The 26,295-nt window shown below is 48.0% G+C and overlaps 1 protein-coding gene across 1 annotated transcript in view; it reads left to right on the top strand.

The window, feature by feature from the left end:
• The window catches only part of fars2 (phenylalanyl-tRNA synthetase 2, mitochondrial), a 38,880-nt gene extending 18,167 nt beyond the window's left edge, over window positions 1-20,713 (top strand). The window contains 4 exon segments of the mRNA XM_047024364.1: window positions 3,648-3,808; window positions 5,314-5,465; window positions 20,444-20,477; window positions 20,479-20,713. Coding sequence (XP_046880320.1) covers window positions 3,648-3,808; window positions 5,314-5,465; window positions 20,444-20,477; window positions 20,479-20,583 — 452 coding nt within the window. The 3' untranslated portion in view covers window positions 20,584-20,713.
• Window positions 20,714-26,295: the final 5,582 nt, after the last annotated feature.

Genomic DNA, 26,295 nt, shown 5'->3' with positions numbered 1-26,295 from the left:
GAACACACCTGTCCCTGTAGCTGTGTTCTGAGACAACACTTCTGCCCCTTCTTCTTTATCTCCCTCCCTCTCTCCCATCTACCCCTGAACATATTGATGTATACATAGCAACATAAACGTTTGACTCGGTTACTAATCAAACTGCATAATTTACGTTCCTCGCATAATTTATTCATAATGATGGTTCAATATACGAACATCCAAACAGACTGATCCAATATTGTTCCTAAAATGTATATTAATCACTGCATGCAGACGGGACTCATTGAATGTATCAGCATCCGGTGCAGGAGCAGACACAACTACAGCTGCTGTTGAACACACGTGACACGTTGGTTCCATGTTAGATCCTTCCTTCTCATCAACTCTCCTGTAGAACACAGAGCAGGGTTCGAGTCGGGTCAACCAAACATAAAGACTCCACTCCCACCTTCTTTTTTGCCCTCTCCCTCTCCCTCTCCGTCTCCCTCTCCTCCCTCTCCCTCTCCCTCTCTCAGACAGGTAAAATGTTACCCGGATAAGCACAGGGTGCCAATCAATATCTGACATTTCTGCTGCCTTGCACATATAGATACATACAATAGATAACACACACCAACTCTCACACACACAGACACACTAGAATATACAGACCAACTCATAGACAAGCTAGCTCTCACACACACACATACTCACACACACACACACAGACACACTAGAATATACACACTAACTCATACACAAGCTAGCTCTCTCACACAAACACACACACACTCTTTCTCACACAGGCATGGAATCCTCCACGCATAATCACACTCTCACACACACTTGCATGTGACTGAAATGAGGTAGAGAAGGGTGAAGAGACAGAGGAGGGGGAGGGGGGAGGAAGAGGAGGGGGGAGGAAGAGGAGGGGAGGGGGAGGAGGGGGAGGAAGAGGAGGGGGAGGGGGGAGGAAGAGGAGGGGGAGGGGGGGAGGGGGAGGACGAGGAGGGGGAGGGGGGAGGAAGAGGAGGGATGAAAAGTCCTGAAGAGGTGGTTGGTGTGAGAGGAAAGAAGAGGGGGGTGACTGAAAAGCAGTCTCTAGTGAAGAATGGAGAGAGTGGGAGAATGAAGCAAGAGAGGAGAATAGAAAGAGACAAGAGGAGTGATGAAGGAAATGAAACCCGAGGGAGAACAAATTGATGAAGGGAGAGAGAAAGAGAGAGTGAGAGATCGACAGCAGGGATGCAGAGAGAGGTGATAAAGGCACTTGCAGTGAGTGATGGAGAGCAAAAGAAATAGAGGAGAGAAAGTGGGCAGGGCAAAGAGGATTGGTTAACAGAGAAGGAGAGACAGAGATTTTTGAAGCAGTTCTGAGAAAAACATGACGGTAATTGAGTGATGAATGGATAAGATGAGGATAAGGGACAGTGAGGGGGGGATGAAGTGAAAGAGTAAAGGAGAGAGAAAGAAAGAAATCCGTAAAAAGAGAGAGAGGGATGGCACGATGGCGTCACGCTGCGAGACTGAGCGTTGCCAAGGGCGATTTGAACTACTGATGTCACCGTGACAATGTGTATAGACTGTCATATGCACCGCCCACTACCCTCCACAGGCCCCGCCTCCTGCTCTGATTGGTTCTGGGAAGGGGGTCTGGCATCACTGGAATGCGGGTGTGCACAGGGATGAGATAAGTGTTTGCGTGTGTGTGTTTGTGTGGTCTGAGGTCACCCTCCGATGCTGTGTATTTGTGCCATCCTGTTGGCTGACGTGTGTGCCACCTGCTGAGGTTTTCACTGGTGCAGTAAGTTCTGGCACACATGACACACACACACACCACGACACACACACCACGACACACCCATTGTCCCTTATTCAAACACACAGGCACTGTCCATTCCACACACGCACTGTGTCCTTAGCTCACACACACACACACACTCACACACACACACACTGTGCTGTCAGGCCTATTACAGAGGTCGACTACAGCACTGTAATCACAGGTAAACGTAATCAACAAGGTTAACTGTACATGATACAGCACTGTAGTCACGGTTAAGCTAGCCTCTCAGACCTCACGCTAGCCTCTCAGACCTCACGCTAGCCTCTCAGACCCCACGCTAGCCTCTCAGACCCCACGCTAGCCTCTCAGACCTCACGCTAGCCTCTCAGACCCCACGCTAGCCTCTCAGACCTCACGCTAGCCTCTCAGACCTCACGCTAGCCTCTCAGACCACACGCTAGCCTCTCAGACCTCACGCTAGCTTCTCAGACCCCACGCTAGCCTCTCAGACCCCACGCTAGCCTCTCAGACCCCACGCTAGCTTCTCAGACCCCACGCTAGCCTCTCAGACCTCACGCTAGCCTCTCAGACCCCACGCTAGCCTCTCAGACCCCACGCTAGCCTCCCAGACCCCACGCTAGCCTCTCAGACCCCACGCTAGCCTCTCAGACCCCGCGCTAGCTTCTCAGACCCCACGCTAGCCTCTCAGACCTCACGCTAGCCTCTCAGACCCCACGCTAGCCTCTCAGACCTCACGCTAGCCTCCCAGACCCCACGCTTGCCTCTCAGACCCCACGCTAGCTTCTCAGACCCCACGCTAGCCTCTCAGACCCCACGTTAGCCTCTCAGACCTCACGCTAGCCTCTCAGACCACTTTTCTGTCCTCTTGGTCCGGTGATAGTGTCTGGGTCGGTGTGCTCACCCTAGTTCGAACCCTTGTCAAGTAACCTGGAGAGAGGGGGGATTTTATCCTGATGTTTAATATGGTCCATGTGCTGCTCTCATTAGTGGTAAATGTATTCATTTTGTGTATTAGGAGGGAGGGATGGAGGGAGGTGGGTGAGGAGGAGGAAATAGGGATGGAGGAGTGAGTGATGGAGAGAGGGGTGGTGAAGGGGAGGGAGGGGGAAAGAACACGGAGGGAGTGAGGGAGGGTAATGGAGAAAGAATTTTGATTGATTCTGTCTTATGAAGAGGTGTGTGTGTGTGCGTGTGTGTATGTGTGTGTGTGTGTGCTGCCTCCTTTATGAAGTAGAGATTTATTCAGATGTGTTCCTCTGCTCTCTGTGACCTAACAACCTCTGCTCATTACCATAGAAAGCTGCTTTGCTCTGCAGAGAGGAGAGGGAGGGAGGGAGAGGAGGAGAAGAGGACAGGGAGGGAAGGAGGGAGTGGGTGAGGAGAGGGAGGCAGGGGGAGGAGGGAGAGTTGAGCGAGGGAAATATGAGAACAGGAGAGATTCAGAGACTGACACCAGGCAAATAACGGTTTTCTCAGTCAGACCAATGTTGTAGGCTAAAAAGACCCTATATTTGGATACGTACTTGTCGGGGTCAGTTCAGGACAAGGCCCCAGTTAAAGGGGCGATTGACTGGGTTTTTGGGGTATTTCACACTGTTCCTTAAGGTCTCCGAATAGGGTATGTAACATTGGTTGGGTTGAAAATGGCCCGGGTGCTGTTTTATGCCCCCTGATAGATCCTCTGAAATGTTCCCGGGAAAAAACACTGACATTACCACAAACACAACCATGACAGCCAATCCTATCCCGTCTTCAGGCCACACCCCTTTGCCTGAAATATTTTTGGATCCTTTCTTGATTTTACTTTAGTTCGGGTAGATTTTTACCTGGATCTGACCTCTCTTTCTCTCCTCTTCCCTCCCTCTCCTCCTCCCCTCAGCGGGAGCAGGTAACAAGCTGGGTTGGGCGTTTGGGCTGGGTCTAGAGCGCCTGGCCATGGTTCTGTACGGTATCCCAGACATCCGTCTGTTCTGGAGTCAGGACGAACGATTCCTGAAACAGTTCCACCTGACAGACATCCACCAGCCCGTCACCTTCCAGGTGAGACCACAATCACACAACCATGTCACAGTCTATCTATGCGCATCGCTTTGCTTGTGTTGCCTCCACTACCCCAGCCTCCACCCCCCCAGCTTCCACTACCCCAGCCTCCACCCCCCAGCCTCCACCCCCCCAGCTTCCACTACCCCAGCCTCCACCCCCCAGTCTCCACCCCCCCAGCTTCCACTACCCCAGCCTCCACTAGCCCAGCCTCCACCCCCTCAGCCTCCACCCCCCCAGCCTCCACTACCCCAGCCTCCACTAAGAGATGGTGGTGAGATGGGATGAGGGTGGTGAAATGGGATGAGGGTGGTGAGATGGGATGAAGGTGGGGTGGTGAGATGGAATGAGGGTGGTAAAATGGGATGAGGGTGAGGTGGTGAAATGGGATGAGGGTGGTGAGGGATCACCCTCAGCCTCTTGTTTCAGCTAGCTTCATAGTCCGTCTCCCCCTCTCACTCCCCTCATAACTCACCCACTACAGTACCCCTACGCCTCCTTCCTTCTGTCTTCCATCTCCCCTCCCGTCTCCCGTCTCCCCTCCCGTCTCCCCTCCCGTCTCCCCCCTCCCCCCCCCCCCCCTCCCCTCCTGTCTCCCCTCCTGTCTCCCCCTCCCCTCCTGTCTCTAGCTGTTTGGGCCTCTAATGAGCTGTGACAGGAGCGGTCATCCTTCCATCTTTCAATCCCTCCTGGTATCACCCCCCCAAACCCCTCAGGTAACTCAGAAAGAACTGCAAGGATGATGGCTCACACACAGACACTGACACACAACAGCCCACACATAGAACCCACACAGTGCTGTTCATTTCGAGGGAGTCAGAGGTATTCTTTGGCTGGTTTGATTAGCGAGACATCTTCCCTGAGAAGAGAGTGGGAGGAGAACCTAAGGCAGGCTCCGCCGCTGGGCACCAAGCTAACTCCAGCCCCTGGCTTCTCGAGACACCCAGAGGCCTACCTATATGTCTGGCTTCCCACCCGCCTGTCTGCTATTCAGCAGACCAACTACAGCTGAACCAGAACCTAAACGAGAGAGAGAGGCTCTTTCTCTCCTTCTGGGGGGTTTACTCCTTCCCTCCGTCTGGTTCAGATCTAGTATGAAGACACATCTATTCACACAACATTAACCTTTAATGTGTTCCTGCCTTCCTGTAGCAGTGCTGGGGCACCAGAAAACACTCTGAGTGATTTGTTCTCCCCCACAATATCGTACACATACACACGCACTAACAGGAATCCTCTCTCTTGGTCTCTCCGTGTTCTTCTTCTGGCACCCCAGGTTATTGTGTTACTCTTCATCGTCAGCTCCTTCTCTTCCTCTCTGAAAGCTTCTGAATAAATACTGCTGTGGGACATTCCTTCGCCATGGGAACCGCTTGAAACAATGCGGTGATGCCAACATTAATGTGTGTTTTTCTCTCTCTCTTTCTCTCTCTTCTCTTTTTTGCTCTCTTTGTCATCTGCTCTCTCCCTCCCTCTCTCTGTTTCTCCTGCCCCTCCCTCCGTAGCCGCTGAGTAAGTACCCCCCCTTAATGAACGACATCTCGTTCTGGCTGCCTGCGGAGGGGTACAGTTCCAACGACTTCTACGACCTGGTGAGGACCACGGGAGGAGATCTGGTGGAGAAGGTCACTCTGGAAGACCGCTTCACTCACCCCAAGTAAGACACATTTACATTTAGTCATTTAGCAGGTGGTCTTATCCAGAGCGACTTACAGTAAGTACAGGGATATTCTCCCCGAGGCAAGTGGGGTGAAGTGCCTTGCCCAAGGACACAACGTCATAAGGCACGGCCAGGAATCGAACCAACAACCTTCTGATTAATAGCCCGACTCCCTAACCGCTCAGCCATCTGACCCCTTGACACACACACACACACACACACACACTGCGAATATGGAGAACACAACAACAAGATACATTATGTACAGAATCATTTCCTCTCACCCCCTTACCCTAAACCCAGGCATAATGACAGGACAGGGCAGGGGCTAGAATCCCTGACAACTGGTGGTCCTCTACTCTGTTACAGGGGAGGGGAACAGAGGCTACTTCTGTCTCTTTATCTTGGTGGATGTGTGTGTGTGCATCTGTGTGTGCGTGAAGGTCCTACTCCATGCTGTGTCCGCAATCCACCTCCCGTTAACATCTCACGTCCTCCCTAGCAGAATGTGTGTGTGTGTCTGTGTGTGTGTGTGTGTTTAACAGCATAACGAGGGCCCTGCAGTGCGTAAAAACGCCTGCAAGCATTAATCTCTGTCCCTGCTCTTAATCTGTTTTAAATAGCAACCTTTTCCCTCCTCTCTGTAATGATGGCCGTAAATATAAGCCAGTCTGACCTGGCCCAGCTCCGATCAGCCTGCATGGAGACGTGACAGCCAGCTGCATTGGTGTGTGCGGGTATCTGCAGTTTCCCTGCTGCCTTCCTCTCCCTTTCGTTATCCTCCATTTTCTTCCCTGTCTCCCCCCACTTTCCCCACTAACCTGTATCTCCCACTCTCTGCCACCTGCCCCCCTCCATGTCCTCCCCTCGGTTTATACCCGTCACCCCGGTTCCTCCCGCCTACCCCCTGCAGTCCGATCAGTTGTGTTGTGATATTGATAGGCCGCTTTCTTAGTAAACTAACTTCCTCTTACGGCCCCATTATCTTTCTGCATCATCTTCCTCCATCTTATGCCTGTCTCCACCTATATCCGTCTTCCCCGGTTGCCTGCATACTGGCAGCTTTAGGAACAAGATGGCTGCCATCATCCTCTTTGTCACCTCGGAAACGCGCTGTGTCATGATTCTATTGGGGTGTATGAGAGAAAGAAGGGAGGAGGGAGAAGAGGGTAGGAGGAGCTGAGGATGAGAGGGGAGGTTGAGGAAAGGAGAATGATAGAGTTTTGAGGATGATAGGAGGGAGAGGAGAAAGGTTATGACCTTGTCGTATATAACAGATCTTTAAAGGTGTAGAGAGGAGAAGAAGAAATATATAGAGAGGGAGCACAAGAGAGAGTTAGAGTAGGTGAATGTAACTTACAGGGTAACATGACCTTCCTTTTTTACCTGCAGTTACCTGCATAAGGACAGAGGAGTCTAAATATCTCCAAATGGAGATAAGAACTTAATTGTCCATAATATTTACATAACATTAAAATTTGCCTTTGGCATTCTAGCAGTACAGCACAGGACAACAATAAAGAAAATCTAAAAAACTGTCCTCGTCTGTTAAAGGCAGTTCAATTAAAGGAAAAGATAGAAGCAAAAGAACAAACGCAACAGTAGTGAGAGAACTCCACTGATGTAAAGAACACCAGCTCTGATCAGACAGTCAGCAGACCTATCCATCACCCTGTCAATCAGTTTGACTATCTGACAGACTAACGGGTCTACAACTGCCTCTCTCACACACACAGACAACCCCCCCCCCCCCACACACATCTGTGCACCGGACCAGGTGTGACACTGACATGTAATCCTCAGTTTAATCAGCTTGTAGTCCTGTGAGGATGGCCTAGCAAAGTCTGCTGATTAGGACTATTCCTCACAGCTGAGGTTGTAAAACTGTATGTGATACACACACACACACACACACACACACACATACAGACATTCAATTAGATATCCCGATCGAGGCCCTTCAATCTAAGTGTTCTTTGGTGTTCCATCCAAGCCCCACCCCTCTGTCATTGCCCAACAGTTTGTGTGGAGGAGTGTGGAGATGTCTCTTCCTGGCCTCTCCTGTATTCCTGTGGTGCGCCCCAGTGGTACAAATCAATGTTGATGGCTCCTATAATACCTCACAAATCTGCATTTATTGGTCAGTAACACTGTCAGATGTAATCTTGGAGGATTAATTTGGGAAGTCGGGCGGGCTGTCAGTCAAACTGACAGGCTTGCCAGAAAGTCGTCCTCGTAGCTTGGCGGTAGTGTTTGTGGGTGTGGGTGTGTGTGTGTACCGCATACACAGTGTTACAACCTCAGCTCATAGGGATATTGGGGTTGTAAAATGCAGATGTTGTGGTTGTTTTTGATCAGTGTGTGTGTGTGTTGTGTGTGAAGACAGACAGACTAAGCCAGTTAATGCGGCCTAACTTAACATAGCTCTGGTGTACAGGGCTCTGTTAGCATGACAGCTGACAGTGATCATGTCTAGCTTAAGATACAGCGCAGGCTTCTGTTAGCGTGCTAGCTAGCAGCAGGCCTACCCACATAATATCAATTGGTGGTAGTATTCTAGCTTGTAGTAAGCCCTGGCTCTAATAGATGTTTCTATTAGCAAGTTAGCTGCCTGGTACAGGCTGGTATTGCTGTGCTAGCCATGCTACTCATGTTAGTGTGCTAGCTAGCCCCTTGAGTCTCCTAACTGGCAGTGTTTTATGGTTCCTAGGTGAGTGTAGGAGACTGGAGCGAGAGCGTGGCAGGAGATTTATAACATGGCCTCCAGGGGCCGCTGGGTAATCTGGGGATAATGGAGTGTTGGGGTCACAAAGGCAGACTCCAGCCCCCCACCCCAGGGTGAAACCTACATAATACTGCTTTTCTTTTCTTTACATAAACTAAACTAAACACATTAAACAAACACATTACAATAAGATGAGAGAGTGATGAAAGGAGAGAAAAAGAGAGAGAGAGACAGAAATAGAGTGAGGTAGGAGACTTGCCATGCACCCAGAAAATACTATTTCTATGTTAACCAATTCCCTTGGGGAGAGAAAAATGGGAGAGACTGAGAGAGAGGGTTAGAGAGGAGGAGAAAAGAGCAAGCAGAAGAGAGAAAGTGTCAAATGAATAGTAGTGATCTACCGGTATTTAGACAGCTATTACTACACTATTTTACCTCTCCTCGCCTCATCCACCCATCTGGGGATGTGATAAAATGTGAGAGGAAGGCGATGAGAGGTGGAGTACGATGGGGTGAGAGGGCTATGGAATGGATTGAATTTGAGAGGGGGGTAATAAGTGCTTTTGTTGTTTGTGAAGTATGCTGTGTGATACAGAGGAAAGAGGTTGTTGTTCCACTGTGGTAAGTGTTTTCGAGAAGGGGAGGGGGAGGAGAGGAAACGAGGAGGGAGACATGATGAAGACAAGAAGCAAGGAGACTAGGTGGCTGAGAAAGGAGAGGAAATGGTGGAATGTGAGGGGAAACAGAGAGGGAGAGGAGAGGAGAAAGATGAGTGTCTACTGATTAGGTTCGATCTCTGAGGACTAGAGATGGTCCTTACCCAAAGATACATCTGGAGGGCAGGAGAGAGAGGACAGAAGAGGGAGGGAAGAAAGGAGAAGAGAGAGAGACGCGGGGTGTGGAGTGAGTGAAGGAGAGAGGGATGAAAAGAGGTAGAGAGGCTGAGGGCCATTCTGAGATTGGATCAATGCAGTAATTAGAACAGAATCCAGAGTCAAATACTGACAAACTCTCTCCCTCTCTCTCTTCTCTGTAACTCTCTCCCCCCCTCCCCTCCCCTATCTCCAGCATATTTCACATTCAGCTGGACAAACAGAACCAACACTGTGACACATTCAACAATCATAATTTACAAACAACACTGACAAAGACATGCTATCCAAGTGCTGTCACCCCAACTTCCCCGTCTCTGAAGACTTTGTTCAGAACACAGGGGTCAGGGGTCACTGGCTGACTGAGAGGGCGAGAAGAGGGAAGGGAAGCAGGGAGTATAATAGCCTGTACGTCTGTATTTTTTGCTCCAGGAGGAAGCAAAAAATCTGTCTGTTCCTCTCTGCACTTCTTTGTCAGACCAGCAGACAATTAGTGGCTAACATGAAGAAAACCTGTGTTTGTGTCAGACAAGGAGAGAGAGCGGGGGGGAGGGGGAAGAGAGAGAGAGAGAGGGAGAGGGAGAGGGAGAGGGAGAGGGAGAGGGAGAGGGAGAGGGAGAGGGAGAGGGAGAGGGAGAGGGAGAGAGGGAGAGGGAGAGAGAGAGAGAGGGAGAGAGAAGGTTGTCAGAAAAGGTTATAGAGAGGGGCAAGCAGGAAAGATCCAGGGAAGAGACAGAGAAAGGAGAAATGGAGATAGAGAGAAAAATTCTTGCAGATCTATCCTGAAAGGTCACAATGAATTGAAGGAGGATAGTACTGGGAATAGAGAGACAAACAAGAGGCGAAGATTAATATATACACACACACAGACACACACAGACACACACACAGGCAGCAGAAACCCAAGAGAAACAATCCTGTATCTGGGAGACATGATAGAGATGATGATGATGATTATGATGAAGATATTTATCTTCCTTAGAAGGTGAGATGTGAGAGGAGGGCATGGGACGAGAGAGGAAAGTGGAAGAGTTGTTTTCATTTCTTTATTCATTTAGCTGATGCTTTTATCCAAAGCGGTGTACTGTACAAGGGGGATTTGAACCTGCAACCTCTTGATCTGCAGTGAAAAGCTCTGACTACTGAGCTTTACCCTCCCCGGGTCGAGTGGGGAGGATTCCAGAACAGGAGAGTGGAGAAGATAGAGGTGTAGCAGAGTTACAGAAGATAGAGGTGTAGCAGAGCTACAGAAGATAGAGGCGTAGCAGAGCTACAGAAGATAGAGGTGTAGCAGAGCTACAGAAGATAGAGGTGTAGCGGGGCTACACAAGATAGATGTGTAGCAGAGCTACAGAAGATAGAGGTGTAGCAGAGCTACAGAAGATAGAGGCATAGCAGAGCTACAGAAGATAGAGGTGTAGCAGAGCTACAGAAGATAGAGGCATAGCAGAGCTACAGAAGATAGAGGCATAGCAGAGCTACAGAAGATAGAGGTGTAGCAGAGCTACAGAAGATAGAGGTGTAGCAGAGCTACAGAAGATAGAGGTGTAGCAGAGCTTCAGAGGCTTCATATTAGGGAACGGGGTGCAGACGGTTTTGGGATGAAGGTGGGTGGACCATTTGGAGGTAGTATTTTGTGTGTGTTGGAAGGATGAGTGTTAGGTCATGCAGGCCCCTGTGTGTGAGTGTGTGTGTGTGTGTGTCGTAGGTAGGTGTGAGGTGTGGGGGGAGGGGGTTACCTTGCCAGATTGTTAATTGCACAGAGATTTGCTGTATTCTTCTCCTCAATCACTCGATGACAGCTCTCTCTGTCTCTCTCTCTGTCTCTCTCTCTCTCTCTGTTTCTGTCTCTCTCTCTCTGACTATCTCTCTGTCTCTCTCTCTCTGTCTCTCATTACCCAATCCCTGCCTGCATCCTTCTAAATAGCGTGGCTGAAAGCAATCTGCATCCTCCCACTAACAATAGGTGCGCCTTGAGACTCAGCAAACAACAACTTATTGTTGTCCTAAACACAACCCCTAGCACACCAAGCACCTTTGGCTTTTCAAACACACACACTCATCTTACCAAGCTTGCGGGTAATTGATTAGATAAGGCCTGTCATTTTATGTTGTAATGAGAATCCTGGTGAGTTCTATTCACGGTGGTTTTGAAAGTGATGATGAGGAACATGGCAAATAGACAATAGTACCTCCAGCCCTCCATTATATAAACACACACACCTCCCTGGTAATGTTGCTCTGCTGTTTAGACCCAGCCAAGCAGAAAAACACACACATTAGGACACATTCACTTTCTATAACGCATGTACACACACATTCACGCACACCCACACTCTTCTCACTCACTCACTCACTCACACATAATCAGACACAAACTGTCCACCAGGCCATCTCCCTGGGACCAATAGGAAGTCTTCTTGTTTTAATGGTTGCCCGGTCCTTCCTGTTCCAGCGTTATTTCCAGTCTGGTCAGAGCTGGCTTAATGCATCCAACCAAGAGCTAATGGCATGAGGCTGTTCCCCTGAGTCCACATCATATCCTCCCTGTGAACCCTAGACACACTCAGACCAGGGAAGGACAAGGAGAGGAGGTTAGAAGAGGTTGGGATTATGGCTAGGGTTACATTCGCATGGTCATGTTAGCATGGTATTTCTCTCACTCCGTTTTCAAACTTAGCAACATCACGAAAGATGGACACTTAACGTGTTAAGCTTATGAATATGTCGTCTGGGTCCTGGTTAAGGTCTTAGTGTCTTCATGGTGGGGATACATGCACGGTCCACAATCTCTGTTTCATGCCAGTCCTGGATCTGCAACAGAGACCAAAAACTGGTGATGATAAAATGGTTCCTGAAAATATTTTGTCTGTATTTACGAGTGTGTGTGTATGTGAGTGTGTGTGTGAGTGTGTGTGTGTGTGTGCATGTATCAGGCTCAGGAAGGATATCCAGTTTACAGTCACTCTCCTCTGGGTCTCTGGGCTTATTGACATTGGTGTGTGTGTATGTCCATGCGAGCATGTGTGTGTGCGTGTGTGTGTTTGCGGTGGTTAAACCTCAGACACAGGAATCCTGGTGCCCAGTGCCTCTACCCAATCCCCCCCTTTACGCACACACACACACACACACACACAGACACACACACACGTGTCACACAAACACACTCCCTTTGGACCCTGCCGGGGGAAAAGCTGGATCCATTTGCTACAGGGGCGCACTAATTAGCAGCTAGGGCTTCTGGGTAGCAGTGTTTGGTTAAAGGCTTTAGGAGGGGAGGGGGAGGGGAGGGGGAGGGTTGCCATAGATTCTGGCTACTGATTCTTGCTCCACCTCTGCCAGCCAGCCAGCCAGCCTGCCCCACCACTCCACCTCCTCCCTCCTGTCCCGTGAGCCCCTCACACCCCCCCAGGTTTACTTATGAGGTTTCAGATCAGTGGTGGCGCCCAGCAGGGCCCGCCGGCCCGCGCTCTCTCTCAGCTCCAATCACAATGACTGACCCCAACGATAATTGGAAGGCACAAAATGGCGGGCGGGGACGATTGGCGAGCGGCGTGTTTGATTGCTCAATTCATCTGTTTATGCAAATAGAAGGAGAGAGCCAGCCATGGGTTTTGAAAAAGGCTCAGAGGAAAACACACAAACACACACACACATACACGTGTTCCCCCACACACACCTTAGCAATCACACATACACATGTGCATGCTGTTCATCCTCACAGACCTGACCTCAATAACACCGTGCTGCACTCCTGTCCACACAATCACCCATAACTCCTTGCTGCATGGCAGGGGTGTATTGATCTCCAGGAACGCTGACCAACGTCAGATTAAACATTTATGGCGCCCGCCACGGAGAATACCCACAATGCAACTGGTGTGTGTAAGTATGTGTGTGTACTTGGTGTGGGAGGTGAGTGTATGTGTTTGTTTCGGTGCTAGTGTATGCGTGTTATTGCTTCTGACAAGCACACTCGCTCACACACACACACACACACACTCCGCCTCTCACACACCACACATCCCACAGAAGATGGCGATTGAGTGACGGTGTGTGTGTCCTGTCGCAATGTGTCATTATTAGGAGGGCATAATTAAAGATGTAGTATTATTAATTTTAACTAATTAACTCGATGGTTGATATTTATCCATGAAGGTCGTGGAGTGTTCAGAGGGAGAGGAAGAGCTCTAATAACAGGTGGCTTGTGCATCATAGAAGCACCCAGAAGTAAGACAGACTAGAAACAGTTAAACTGGAACGGTGAAAATTCTATCTCTTTAGAAAGGGCAAGTACAACGTTTAACAAGCAATTAATGCCACGGAAAGATCAATGTCGAAACCGGCAGCGATAAAATAAATATACCCTAAATAATTCACTGAGATAACTGTAGGGGTATTATCCAGCTCTGAACCAATCACCTGCTAGATGTCAACCTCATCTACATACCCTCCCACTGCATTATGGGTAATGAGTGTCGTTGGGCGACTGCAAACAGAGGGGTCAGATGAGATCACGGCCAATGATCCGCTACGTGCTGGTTCACCATTTGATCACATTAACCTTTAGAGAGTGGAAACTCCAACTGGCCTTAGAACAGTTCTGGAACACCATCTACCCAGCAGACCACCTGAGGAGCTCCTTTTAGAACATGTGTTGAGATGTGTTCATGTGTTCTTTGTAGTCAGTTAGGTAACCTAGATCATGTTCTGTAGTAGAGCTGTGTTGACTGTAGAGTATGGATCGTGCTGGTGGTAATCCTTGCGGGAGAGAGAGAGTTAGAGAGAGAGAGTTTTAGAGAGAAATGGAGAGAGAGTTAGAGAGAGAGAGAGTTACAGAGAGAGATGGAGAGAGAGAGTGTTACAAAGAAAGTGGAGAGAGAGAGTTATGGAGAGAGTTAGAGAGAGAGAGAGAGAGATGGTGGAAGCAGGATCCAGTAAAGCTTAGTTTTTTTCAAATCATAGTCACGACATTCCGATTTGTATTCAACACACACATACAAGCTATACAGAGTTATCATTGTGAGAAATACTCACTCTGGAGGACCACCCACCTCCCTTTCTCCCTCCCCCATCACTCTCTCCCTCCCCCCCATCACTCTCTCCATCCCTCCATCTCTCCCCCATCACTTTCTTGATCCCTCCATCTCTCCCTCCATCTCTCCCTCCATCCCTCCATCTCTCCTTGCATCCCTCCATCTCTCCCTCCATCCCTCTCTCCACCCCTCTCTCTCACTGTGGTAGTGGCTCCAGGTTAGATGAATAGAGGCTGTCACACTCACCCAGACACACCTTGTATCAACTATTAATTATGAGCTGGCAGCAGTGACTCTACACACACATATACACACGCATACGCACACACACGCCTACACATATACAGTCCCACATACATACATATGGCACATGCTGAAAAGAGTGAGTTCCTCATCTAACAGGTGGCAAAAAAGGCAGTACTACACAAACATCATACAGGCCCACACACACACACACTTGTGTGTCACAATGTGACACAAGTGTCACACATTTGTCTTGCAGGAAATATAATGGCATTTGCACTATTTATAAATCCATATTTGATAGCTATCAAACCACAGCGGGTGCTTCCAAATAGTCGGGTTTGTTATCGAGGGCATTGAGTTTTAGTCCCAGCAGGAAGTAATGGATGAGGCTGTGGGGCACTTCCTGTTTGATTTCTGATGGATGGATGTTTGAGTGGGAGTATAAATGTATAGACTGCCTGGTGTGTGTGTGAGAGAGAAAGAGAGAGAGAGAGATAGAGAGAGGGAGAGAGAGAGAGAGCTGTGTGTATCTCCTGGTCTCTCTCAACCCCTACAGTAATATGTTTCTCTGTCCTGCAGGCTGAATTCAAACATACTGTGGGGGGAAGGGGGGGATTTACCCCTTACTGACCTACACACACCAAACACACACACACACCAACCACACACACACACGTGTAGAAAGAAGGATGTAAAGAGAGAGAGAGAGACGGAGGGAGAAGGAAGGAGGTGGAAGGTGAGAGGGATGGAGAGAGGGAGGGAGGGAGGGAGAGAGGGAGGAAGGGAGGGAGAGATGGAAGGAGAGATGGAGGGAGGGAGGAGTAGAGAGGGACGGATGGAGAAGGAGAGAGGGGAGCAGTAGCAGCAGGTTTTATGTATGTTATTACTGAGCCCATCCGCAGGTCCCACCGGTGGTAACGGTCATAACAGCAAATACCAAAATCCCTTATGGGGGGAGGTAACTCTCTCTCTCTCTCTCTGCTGTATTTCTTGCTGTGTCTCGGCCTCCTTCCTGTCTTCAATGCACAGACACTCCTCTTTGATTCTCACTCCATCTCCTTGTTTTTAACACGTTATTTATCTCCTATCTTTCTTTCGCTCACACCCACATCAGATGAGCACACTCAGTCACACTGTGCATGTTTTGTTCGTACTGAACATCTAACCTCCTTTTCTGTATCCCACAACTCTGTGGGAGGCTATATTTGCTCTTGAACAAGGGAATACTCATCATTGTCATCTCTCCCTCCATCCCTCTATCTCTCTGTCCCTCCATCCCCCCAATTCTCCATTGATAGACATGCTTGTTCTCTTCTGTGACAGAAAACTTAATAATTTACGTTCTTTCTCTTGTCGTGAGCCTCTAGCCCCCCTCCGTATTCCACCCCTCCTCTCATCATTAGAGAATTTCTATCTCTGTCTCTTTCATTAGGAACATATGATTTTGTCTCTGCTAGTCGTTCTCCGAGAGGAGAAATCCAGGGCCTTAAAACACAGGAGGACACAGAGAGAGAGAGAGAGAGAGAGAGAGGGGGGGGGGGTGGGATTCTATTAGAAGCTAACTTTACATTGTTACATCTTCTGTACAAAGTGTTCTGTCTAGACTCTGCCCTAGGTCGTCACCAGACACTCTTGTCTCCTAACTGTTAGCCTCCTATCCCCTCCACCTCCTAGTTCCTCAGTTATCCAGGCTAGCAGTGGGATTGAACAGGAAGTACGGCGTCTGCCTGGGGTCCAGACAGCCAATCAGAAGTGTTTAACCGGATGCAGATTGATTGGTCTGTCACCTTTGTTCCACGCCAATATTGATGAAGGGAACAGGTTTCTCTCTTTCTTCTCTACCCTCCCTTAATCATTTCATCAGGAATGAGCGCCAGGTCTCAGACAAATCCGCTTACAAAAGGAGAAAAAAGAAAGGGCTGGGCCGGTGGAGGGGGGGGGGGGGGGGGGAGAGGAGAGGAGAGGTGGAGGGGCGGGGGGGGAGGATGGAGATGGAAGGGAGGAGAGAAAGATAGAGGGTGGGTGTGTGGAAAGGAGGAAGGAGAGAGAGAGAGAGGGAGAGTGGGTGGGTGGGGCTGTACAGGGAGTGGGGGAGAGAGAGGAGACAGAGAAAGAGAAATACATGGGTGGAGGAGCGGGGGGGGGGCTTAATGGCAGATGTTTTTCATCCATCTATCCTCCTCCCTGGGAACTTCCTCTCCCCGTGCTCTCTTGTCCCCCCTCCTACCCCCTCTGGCCTCCACCTCCCTCTCTCCTCCTCCTCCCCCCTCTCTAAACTCCCTCCATCAGGGAGTGTCATGTTACTCCAGTTCTCTCCTCTCAGATTCACAGACAGGCTTCTCTAACTGCCTTTTCTGTTGCAGCATTCCTTTCTCTCTCTCTCTCTCTCTCTCTCTCTCTCTCTCTCTCTCTCTCTCTCTCTCTCTCTCTCTCTCTCTCTCTCTCTCACACACACACACTCGCTCACTCTATCTCTCCTCTGTCTCTCTCCCTCTATCTCTACCTCCCCTTTCTCTTTCTCTCTCTCCTCTCTCTCTCTCTGAAGGAAACCCTACACCTCTTTCCATGCCTCCATCTCTCCATCCATCTTTCTTTCCCTTCCACAGTCTCTCCCTCCATCTCTCTTCAGAACAATGTGATCCTGTCTTTTCCTACAGAACTGTCAGGCAGACCACGTGGCCCCAGATAGTTTGGCTGTGTGTGAGTGTGTGTGAGTGTGTGTGTGTCAGTGTGTGTGTCTCACAGGACTTGTGTGAGTGTTTTGGTATGAGAAGGCAGATTTGATGCAGCAAAATTACCCAATCTCATAGAACAACAGCAAGAAAAAAAGAGAGGGAGAGGGAGAGAAAGGTGTTTGGGGGAGGAGACAGAGTAGAAAGAAATGGTAATGTATGCTAATAGGGATGTAGTATTGGTTCTTTCATTGAGAGTGAAACAGACAGGTCCAAACAGCTTCCTGTTTCTGAATCCACAGGAACACAGAGCCGGGTCTGCTACGTGGAGAGCAAAACATGACTCATAATACGATAAGGCTTTTAAAAATAGTAGAGAGAGAAAATACACTGTATTGTGTGTGTGGGTGATGGATTCACTCACAAGTAGAAGGTAAAAGGTACATTTGTTTGTATGTGCACTTTGTTTCTGTCTTGATGTGTGTGTCAGATGTCCCCCCTGCAGAGATGGAGCAGGTTCTGAGTGCTCCTCGCTACTCTGATAGACCCCCTTTGGGAATGATAGATTTACAGGCTTGAGTGGCTGCACAAGTGTGTGTGTGTGTTGTGTTTGTGCACACTTGTGCGTGTGTGTTGTGTTTGTGCACACTTGTGTGTGTGTTGTGTTTGCGCACACGTGTGTGTGTGTTGTGTTTGGGCACACGTGTGTGTGTGTGTGTGTGTGGGTGTGTGTGTGTGAATGTGTGTCTGAGAGACAGAGAGGTTTGTGTAATATCCTTTAGTCAATGGTTAAAGGCCTCTCTAAATTTGAAGCTGTGTTGTCCACATCTCCACCGTGCGCTCCCCCCCTGTGTGTCGCACGCTGCCCCTGTTCTCTGCCCCTTTCCTCTTCCTCTACACTTCACCTTCTTCTTCCAGCCTCGACCCTACATGTAAAGGTAGCCAGCAGGCCAATAAGCAGGAGGCTGCTCCAGTAAAACCAGTTGTTGTGTGGGTATCGCTGTTGTGCTTCAGTCTGGTGAATAATTGAACACCTGTGCTAACGCATTGAAATGTCAGACTCTGTCTCTGCCTCTGCCTAGACAGACGGGAGGGGGAGAGAGGGAGGAGAGGAGAGAGGGACTGAAACAACAAATGTCATTTCTCTAACTAGGCCTTCGACGTTGCCAAACGCTATTGATTATCTTTTCGATGTTCTCTCTCCATCTCTGAATAATTTATTTTTCCATTATCGCCTGGGAAGGTTGGATGGAAGGCTGCTTCTAAAACAGCATATGACTATAATGCTGTACTATACTACAGTACTATACAATACTACTAGACTACTGTATTGTACTCTACTATACTACTATACTATACTACTGTACTATACAATACTAATATACTACTGTACTGTATTGTACTGTACTATACTACTATACTATACTACAGTACTGTACTATACTACTATACTATACTACTGTATGATACAATACTACTGTGCTATAATACTGTACTGTACTATACTACTATACTATACTACTTTATTAAAATACTGTACAATACTATACTACTGTGCTATACTACTGTACTGTACTATACTATACTACTTTATTACACTACTGTACTATACTATACTAGTATACTGCACTACTGTACTACAATACTATACCATACTGCTGTACTATACTGAGTATATATTGATAGAGCGGGTGATGGGTGTAGAAGAACAGGGATTCAGAGAGTCAAAAAGAGAGGAAGAGAAGGAAGAGAAGTCAGCAACAGTCCGATGTGTGTGTGGAGGTCAGTAGCTGTCTGCGTTTCTGGCACTTTCCACAGCATCATCCTCACTGACTATTAATTAAAAAAACTCATCTATATTTGGCATTTCACCCCTCTCTCTCTATTTCTCTCTCTTTTTTTTCTCGTGCCATCTCTCTTTATTTCCTTTTCTCCATCTGTCTCTCCAATACTCCCTCTCTCCATCTCTCACACTTCCTCCATCTCTCTCCCTTTCCTCCCTCATTCCATCTCTCCCTCCTCCCTCCTCCCTCTCCCTGTTGGGTTAATTGATTTCTCTTCACCTGGTGTTTCCTTGTCTTGTGAGGTCACACACACCAATTATATCTCTCCACACCTAAACAGATGATCTTTCATCATCTGACAGTCAGGCTCACACATGCATACACACACACACACACACACATACATACATACACACACACACACCTCCCAGTGTGTTGGAGGTCACCCTCCCAGGTTAAGGGAGGGGCTTATGGGGGATGCAGACTCTTCTTTCATATACAGTCTACCACTTCTCCTTCCCTCCTCCCCCTCTCTCTCATCCCCCTCTCTCTCCTCCCCCTCTCCATTTCGTCTTCTCCTCCCCCTGCCCTGGTACACCCCCCTCCCCATCCCAAGAACCATCTGTACTCAGTCACGGCGTGAAAAGATGGAAAAATGTAATCTATCCTCCTGTCTCAGTGAGAGAGAGACGGGAGATGAAAAGAGGGGATCGGTTGTCGTTTAACCTCAAGTGCTTCCGATTAAACATCAGGCCAGTCTCCAGACCTTCCTCTCTTCTCCTCCTCCTCCTCGCCTCTCCTCCTGCTCCCTTTTCTCCTCCCTTCTCCTCCTCGCCTCTCCTCGCTTCTCTCTCATCTTTGCTGTTGGTAATGAGCTGCAGGTCTGCTCTGCTTCACACAAACACTCGCATACACACACTCACTCACACACACAGTCTCACACACACACACACACACACACACACACATGGGTATAAATGGAGACGGAATCATCTTCATTGTGTGTGACTTCACAGGAAGAGGCTGATTTGAAGTTGCCAAATGAGAGAGTTATAGTGTGTATGTGCTTGTGTGGGTGTGTGTGCTTGTGTGTGTGTGTGTGCTTGTGTGTGGGTGTGTATGTGCTTGTGTGTGTGGGACGATACAAGGCACCCCTGGAGAGGTTGGTAGAAATCCCCAGCCTCACACATCCTCTCCTCAGCAATTTTGCTTTGTGTGTGGTTCAGAGACTCTCTTCATACACACACACACACACACACACACACATATACCAAGACACACGCACATGTTCTACAACACACATCATAAACACACACGCACACCAAGTTCAGGCTACATGGGTCTTCTGAAGTCTTATATCACTAAAATACACTACTGCCACTGCTCTTTCACTCCCCCCCATCCTTCTCTTCTCTCTGTTAATCCTCATTCACATATTCCTCAGACAGGGGCTTGTGTTATTATGTGTGGCCATGTTTACATGTGTTTGTGTCCATAATATAGTAGTATTAGAATATTCCATATCTGACCTACCCTTCTCTCTGAGGACAAGCAGGACAACAAGATGTGCTTGTCACAAGCCATGTGACACAAATTCCAATACCTCTCATCCACTAAAATACCCCCCTTCCTCCCCCCAGGACCCAGAGACAGAGCCACTGCTACAGAATCGTTCTACCGCCACATGGAGCGAACTTTGACCCAGGAAGAAGTTAGGGTCGTCCACCGGGCCATTGAACAAGCTGCTGAGCATGAGCTGGGGGTGGAGGGGAGGTACTGACACACACACACACCCTCCACCAGTATGTGCACTGGGAAGGATCGGGAGATGGGGGGGGTTCTTTATACACCGTGTTTCCATGTACATTTACTGACAGTGGGTTTCAAATAAACCTCAACATTTGGATAGAGTGGTCGTCGTTGTGTATTTATTCTCCACACTGGGAGGCTGTGTACAGCTGTTTCTACTCCGCCTCATCAGCTGATAACCATGTTTACTTCAGTGATAATACCTTCCCTTGTGTGTGTGTGTGTGTGTGTGTGTGCGTGTGTGTGTGTATGTTATACCGTCTTCCCTCTCTCTGTTCTGCCAATGGGCCTGGAACTGCTGTGTGTTTTGAGGGTGTGTTTGTGCATGTTAATTCCAGATGAGGCTATTTGTGGTTCTTGTCTGTCTAGATGGGCTGGAGGGATCTTCATTATAAGTAATTAAGATGTTATCCGATCACCAACATTGTGCGTAGATGTGAGTGTGTCACATTTTTATACATTAACAGGCATCACGTACACTCTTTACACAGAGCAACATTAGAGAAGGTCTCTCTCTTCCAGCTTCCCTTGGTTTCTCTCTCTCTGTTCTCTCTCTTTCTGTGACATTTTACTCCCCCTGCTTTTGACTGGCAGGTTAGACAAAAAGGAGGATGAGGGAGGCGTGTAAAGATTATAGAGAACCCCCCCCCCCCCCCCAAACACACACACACGTACATCCCTCCGGAGAATATAAATTCAATTTGTGTCTTGATGAGAGTGTGTGGAGACTTAATCAGAGAGAAGGGAGATTGAGGCAGGTCCAGCTCTGGACTGAGACTGGTTTCAGAAGCAACACTGTTTTAAATGCTCCAACTGAACGATATCTTGTTGAAAGAAGTTTTTTAAGATGCGAGTTAAAACTGCATCTCAGAGGGACCGTGAGAGGACAGGAGATATCTGGAGAGGAGGGAGAAAAGGTGTACGGGTGTACAGAGAGAAGAAAGGCGAGAAAAAGAGACATCAATAGAATACAAATTGTCTTTGAGGGGATTAAACTACCATAAGAGTAAGAGGGATGGAGGCCTTAACTGACTCATGTTCTTCTAATTAGATTTGTCTTTTTATTATTACCCTGCCCTCTGGCTTGCAGTCACACACATATGCACTGCACAGCCAACCTATATTGGAAATTCCATATTTACACAACAGTTTATAATAATAACTTTTAGCTTTACCTAAGCGCTTAGACAATGTTGTGACAGGTCCCTGATTGGCTGAAATGGGCCTTGATGACCAGAAATTCTAGAGCTTTTGCAAGCAATTAGCAGGAGTGACAGTAGCGCCAATGTGTGTGTGAGTGCCTGGGTGTGTGTCTGTGTCTGTTTGTGTGTGTTTGTGTGTGTGTGTCTGGATGTGTGTGTGTGTGTGTGTGTGTGTGTATGGGTTTGTGTGAAGGGGGGGCTCTGGTCACTAGTGAGCTCCATCCAGTCTGCTTCAGTTCACATGAGTCTGTAGCTTTGCTGGTTTAAGAACTCTGTTGATCTATTATGTTGTAAAGCCGTGCGTGTGCACATATCCATGTGTGTTTTATAGAGAGTTTTCCCTTCAGTATATAAATCGTCCACATAGAAGTTGCATTCCTATATTCCTCTCTTCCCCCCTCCAACTGTGTCTGTCCATCTCAATCCCTTTTACTTACTTTCTGTGTGTCTTCCTTTTCATCTCTATCTTTCTGCATTCTTTTTCCATCCCTCCATCCTGTCTCATGGATCTTGGTCATTTGTTCTGCATGTCGGAGTCCTCTGGACATGCTCAAACAAACCAGTCATTGGCTTAGAGCACAGGGCAAACAACCAGTCAGGATGTCCCATGCATCAGCCAATCAAACAGCCTTATTTTCCTCTCAAAGGGCATAGCTGTCAGCCAGCATACACTCATCACCTATCCTCCTCTTCACCCTTTCCTCTTCCTCTCTGACTCTGTCCATCTCTATATTTGGGTGTGTCAGGTTCATGATAATGTGTTATGCTAGAAAAAGAGAGAGAGAGTGAGAAAGAGTCTTTGTGTGTGTGTATGTCTGTGTGTTTACTTGTCTATTTGTTGCCTGTCTGACCACATCAAGAAGTGACTCCTCTTCTGTGAGTCTGCTCTAGAATTCTGTCAGGCTAGAGTTACTGAGACAGACAAACAGACACACAGATAGGTAGATGTAAAGAGTGTATTTCACCAGAGGTGTTAAATGAAGTCAGTGTCGTCATGACATACACACACACCTTCAGCATGCTCAGCCATGTCTGTGTTTCACACATGAGGTGTGTGAGAGAGAGAGAGAGAGAGAGACGGAGAGGGGAGAGAGAGAGAGAGAGAGAGAGAGAGAGAGAGAGAGAGAGAGAGAGAGGAGAGAGAGAGAGAGAGAGAGAGAGAGAGAGAGAGAGAGAGAGAGAGAGAGACGGAGAGAGAGAGAGAGAGAGAGAGAGAGAGAGAGAGAGAGAGAGAGGGAGAGAGAGAGAGAGAGAGAGAGAGAGAGAGAGAGAGAGAGAGAGAGAGCGCGAGAGCGAGAGCGAGAGCGAGTGCGAGTGCGAGAGCTAGACAGTGGTGGGGGCTATAGAGGGGGAGGTATCTGATAAAGAGATAGAGAGACAGAAGGCCTACTAGAAGGAGAAAGAGAGAGCCGTCTAAGTTGTCGAAGGCCTTTACACACAAGACACTTAATACTCTTTCTCTTGTACACACCAACACTCACACTCTCGCACCTACTCACACACAAACCTTCTTCTCACATATACACACACATCTACAGCCCCCCCCAAAAAACATTCTCTCTCATATACACACACAAACACACCTATATGCACATAAACACACAGCTAAAAAAACACACACTCTCGGGGACAGAGAGACACGGGTCGCCGGTGAGAAACCTGGCGGGTAATCCAGACACAAAGGAACGATTTAACCTTGCAACGCTCTGCCTTCTGGGAGCCGCCTCCAAACGCCCGTGGACCAGAGGGGATTCTGGGTAGGGATTGGCGTGGAGAGAGAACTGCGCCAATCAGGAGCGGTTACCATGGTAATTCTTTGCAGTATTTTTTTTCTGCCTGTTTTCTCAGAGAGAGTTGGAGAGTAGCTGACAGGAGAATGGATGTTAGACCCTCGTAGCTGGTGTTAAACCACTCAACAATCATACTATACTTCCCTTATTATTTGATGTAGTCTATTCTGCAGCTGCAGTGTTCCTGTCTACTACTGTATCTGTTATATGATAGTTAGCTGCTGTCATATTGGATCCAGTTCAGTGACTCGCTGAGAAGATTACATCATGCTAGTCTTAGCAGCAAGAAACCCTTCAAATGAAAATCTGGACCTCCCCATATTTCATATATTGTGGCCTGTAGTTGAAAAGCACACACTATCCGATGCTGACTAACACACACAATTACACACACACACCATCACACAGATGGGCGCATGCAACAGTAAAGGGATTAAACGTGGTTGTGTAGGAGACAGGTATTATACAGTGAGACAGAGTAGTGATGGATCAGCCCGCCAGTAGGAGCTGACTTGTACCACACAGTGGTGCTTCTCACAGGCGCTAATTCTCCAGTCTGAATGTAGGTGATGAAAAGATGAGACATGCTTTACAACAAAGCGTGTGTGTGTGTGTGTGTGTGTGTGTGTGTGTGTGTGTGTGTGTGTGTGTGTGTGTGTGTGTGTGTGTGTGTGTGTGTGTGAGCGTGCATGGTGGTGGTGGCTCTGTGTTACTTTAGAAAATTCAGGGCAGGTATTTATAGAAGCATCACACTTTACACTGAGCAACATCTGAGGAGGTCCCTCCCTCCTCTCTCTCTCTCCCTCAATATATCTGTCTTTCGTATCTTCACTTCTCCTTCTCCCGTTCTCTCCCAGTTGCTTGCTCTTTATCTCTCCCTCCCTTTCTCTCCCTCTTTCTCCTTGCCTCCCTCTCTCTTTCCTTTCCTTCCTCTGACAGATCGAGATGAAGATGTTTCAGCGCTGGAACACTTGAGGAATCCCAGATCAAACACAGACGATGGAAAAAACCATCACCCTGTAGCTCTGCTGCCTCACTCTCTTTCTAAATGCCTCTCTCTCTCTCTGTCCCTCTCTCTGTCCCTCTCTCTTTTACTCTCACGCTATAGTTTCTGTTTGAAATTTGCTGGATCTTTGTCCTCCCTCGTCCTGCATTAAGGTTTCTTTTGTTTTGTTGTGTTGTCCCATTTCTCACTCTCATCCAACCATTCAGGTGTCCTTCCACGACTGGCCTGTCATCCGTCATCATTCGTGCATCTTTTCCTGACCAATCCACCATCTATCTGTCCAGACTAGGAGCGGGTGCCACCCCATGTGTTTATTGTCGATCTGTTTGGTTAGGTAGCTTGGATCTTTTTCTAATGACTTTTCTTTTGCACCATTCACAGTTTCCTTGTTCCCTTGTGCCGATGATTTGCTTGTTGAGTAATACATATTCTTACAATTTACTTCTGTATATTTGTATTGCAACGCATCCGCATTTTTGCCAGACTCGTATTCTGTTAGGCCTTTCCTGTCTATTCCCTTTCTTTCAGTCCCTTTCTCTATCACCCTCCATCTATCTCTCTTGGCAGTATGAAGGTGACACAGTGTTCACTCTCTGATGAGTTCATGTATTACAGATGGGATTTAAGAGATTAATATAACCAGCCCTAGCTAAATTAAAGTGGGTTTTTGATCACCAAAGATGTTAATCAATGAGAATAACTTGACATGGTAGCGACTTATCTCTAGACGATGTCTCAGTCTGAGGTCCCTCTTCAGATCTGACAGCAGCTGATTAGAACGTTCTAGTGGAACTAGGCTTTGGTCACAACTTGGCTCCATGATATGACTTCTTCCTTCTCTCCCTCGACCGTCCTGGGGGTTCCATTCTGGCTCCTCCTACTTCTAGAAACATGACCACCAACCACACATGGCTCCTGCCTCCTATGCCAACAGAAAAGGAACAGTCCGACAGCATGGGTGGGCGTTGTTTTCACTGAGGAATGAGTTGGACCAATTCAGTCTTATAACACTCATAATAATAACATACAGTATATTTTATAAAGTGCTCCACTGGGGGTTAGCACAGTGTTTTACACCAGCCCTGTACATATATTTTAATCAGAGATGTGTCTTTCTGTCAAGCAGTATGCAGAGATACCTCTGGGTCCTGAGGGAATCCTGGGAAGTCTACTCTTAGTAGTAATGATCTAGAATATCTTTAGATATTCCTATTGCACATAGGAATATCTCCTATGTGCAAGAAAGGGAGAGAAAGAATGAGGACAGATATGTTTACATGTACAGTTTAAAGAGAGAGTACAGAAACAGAGAAACAAAGTTGTGTTGGCAAGAAGGAAAGAGGGAGCTAACCTTAAGAAGGGTGCTGGGGAACAGAGAGGGGAGGAGGACGGGTGTTGAGTTTGGCATTAATCAAGCATTCAGTGGCGTCAGGCTACTCTCCAGGCTCCTCCACCCCTCCCCTCCACCCCTCCCCTCCACCCTGCCCCCACCCCCAGACTCCTCAGGTCAACACGTCCTCCACGCTCATCCCTCACTGGCTCGGGGTTGAGGGGGAGAAGGGGGGACGGGACGGAAGAGCGAGAGGAAATAAAAAAGAAAAGAAAAGAAGAGAAAGAAAGAAAGGACAAAGAAAGAGAGAGGAAGGGAAAGAATAAAGGAGGGAACTCTTTTACAGGACAGAGAT

The sequence above is a fragment of the Hypomesus transpacificus genome, chromosome 8, assembly GCF_021917145.1.
Source record: "Hypomesus transpacificus isolate Combined female chromosome 8, fHypTra1, whole genome shotgun sequence".
NCBI classification, from domain to species: domain Eukaryota; kingdom Metazoa; phylum Chordata; class Actinopteri; order Osmeriformes; family Osmeridae; genus Hypomesus; species Hypomesus transpacificus.
The sequence above is the reverse complement of the archived record's forward strand: the minus strand, read 5'-3'. Positions and strand labels throughout refer to the sequence as shown.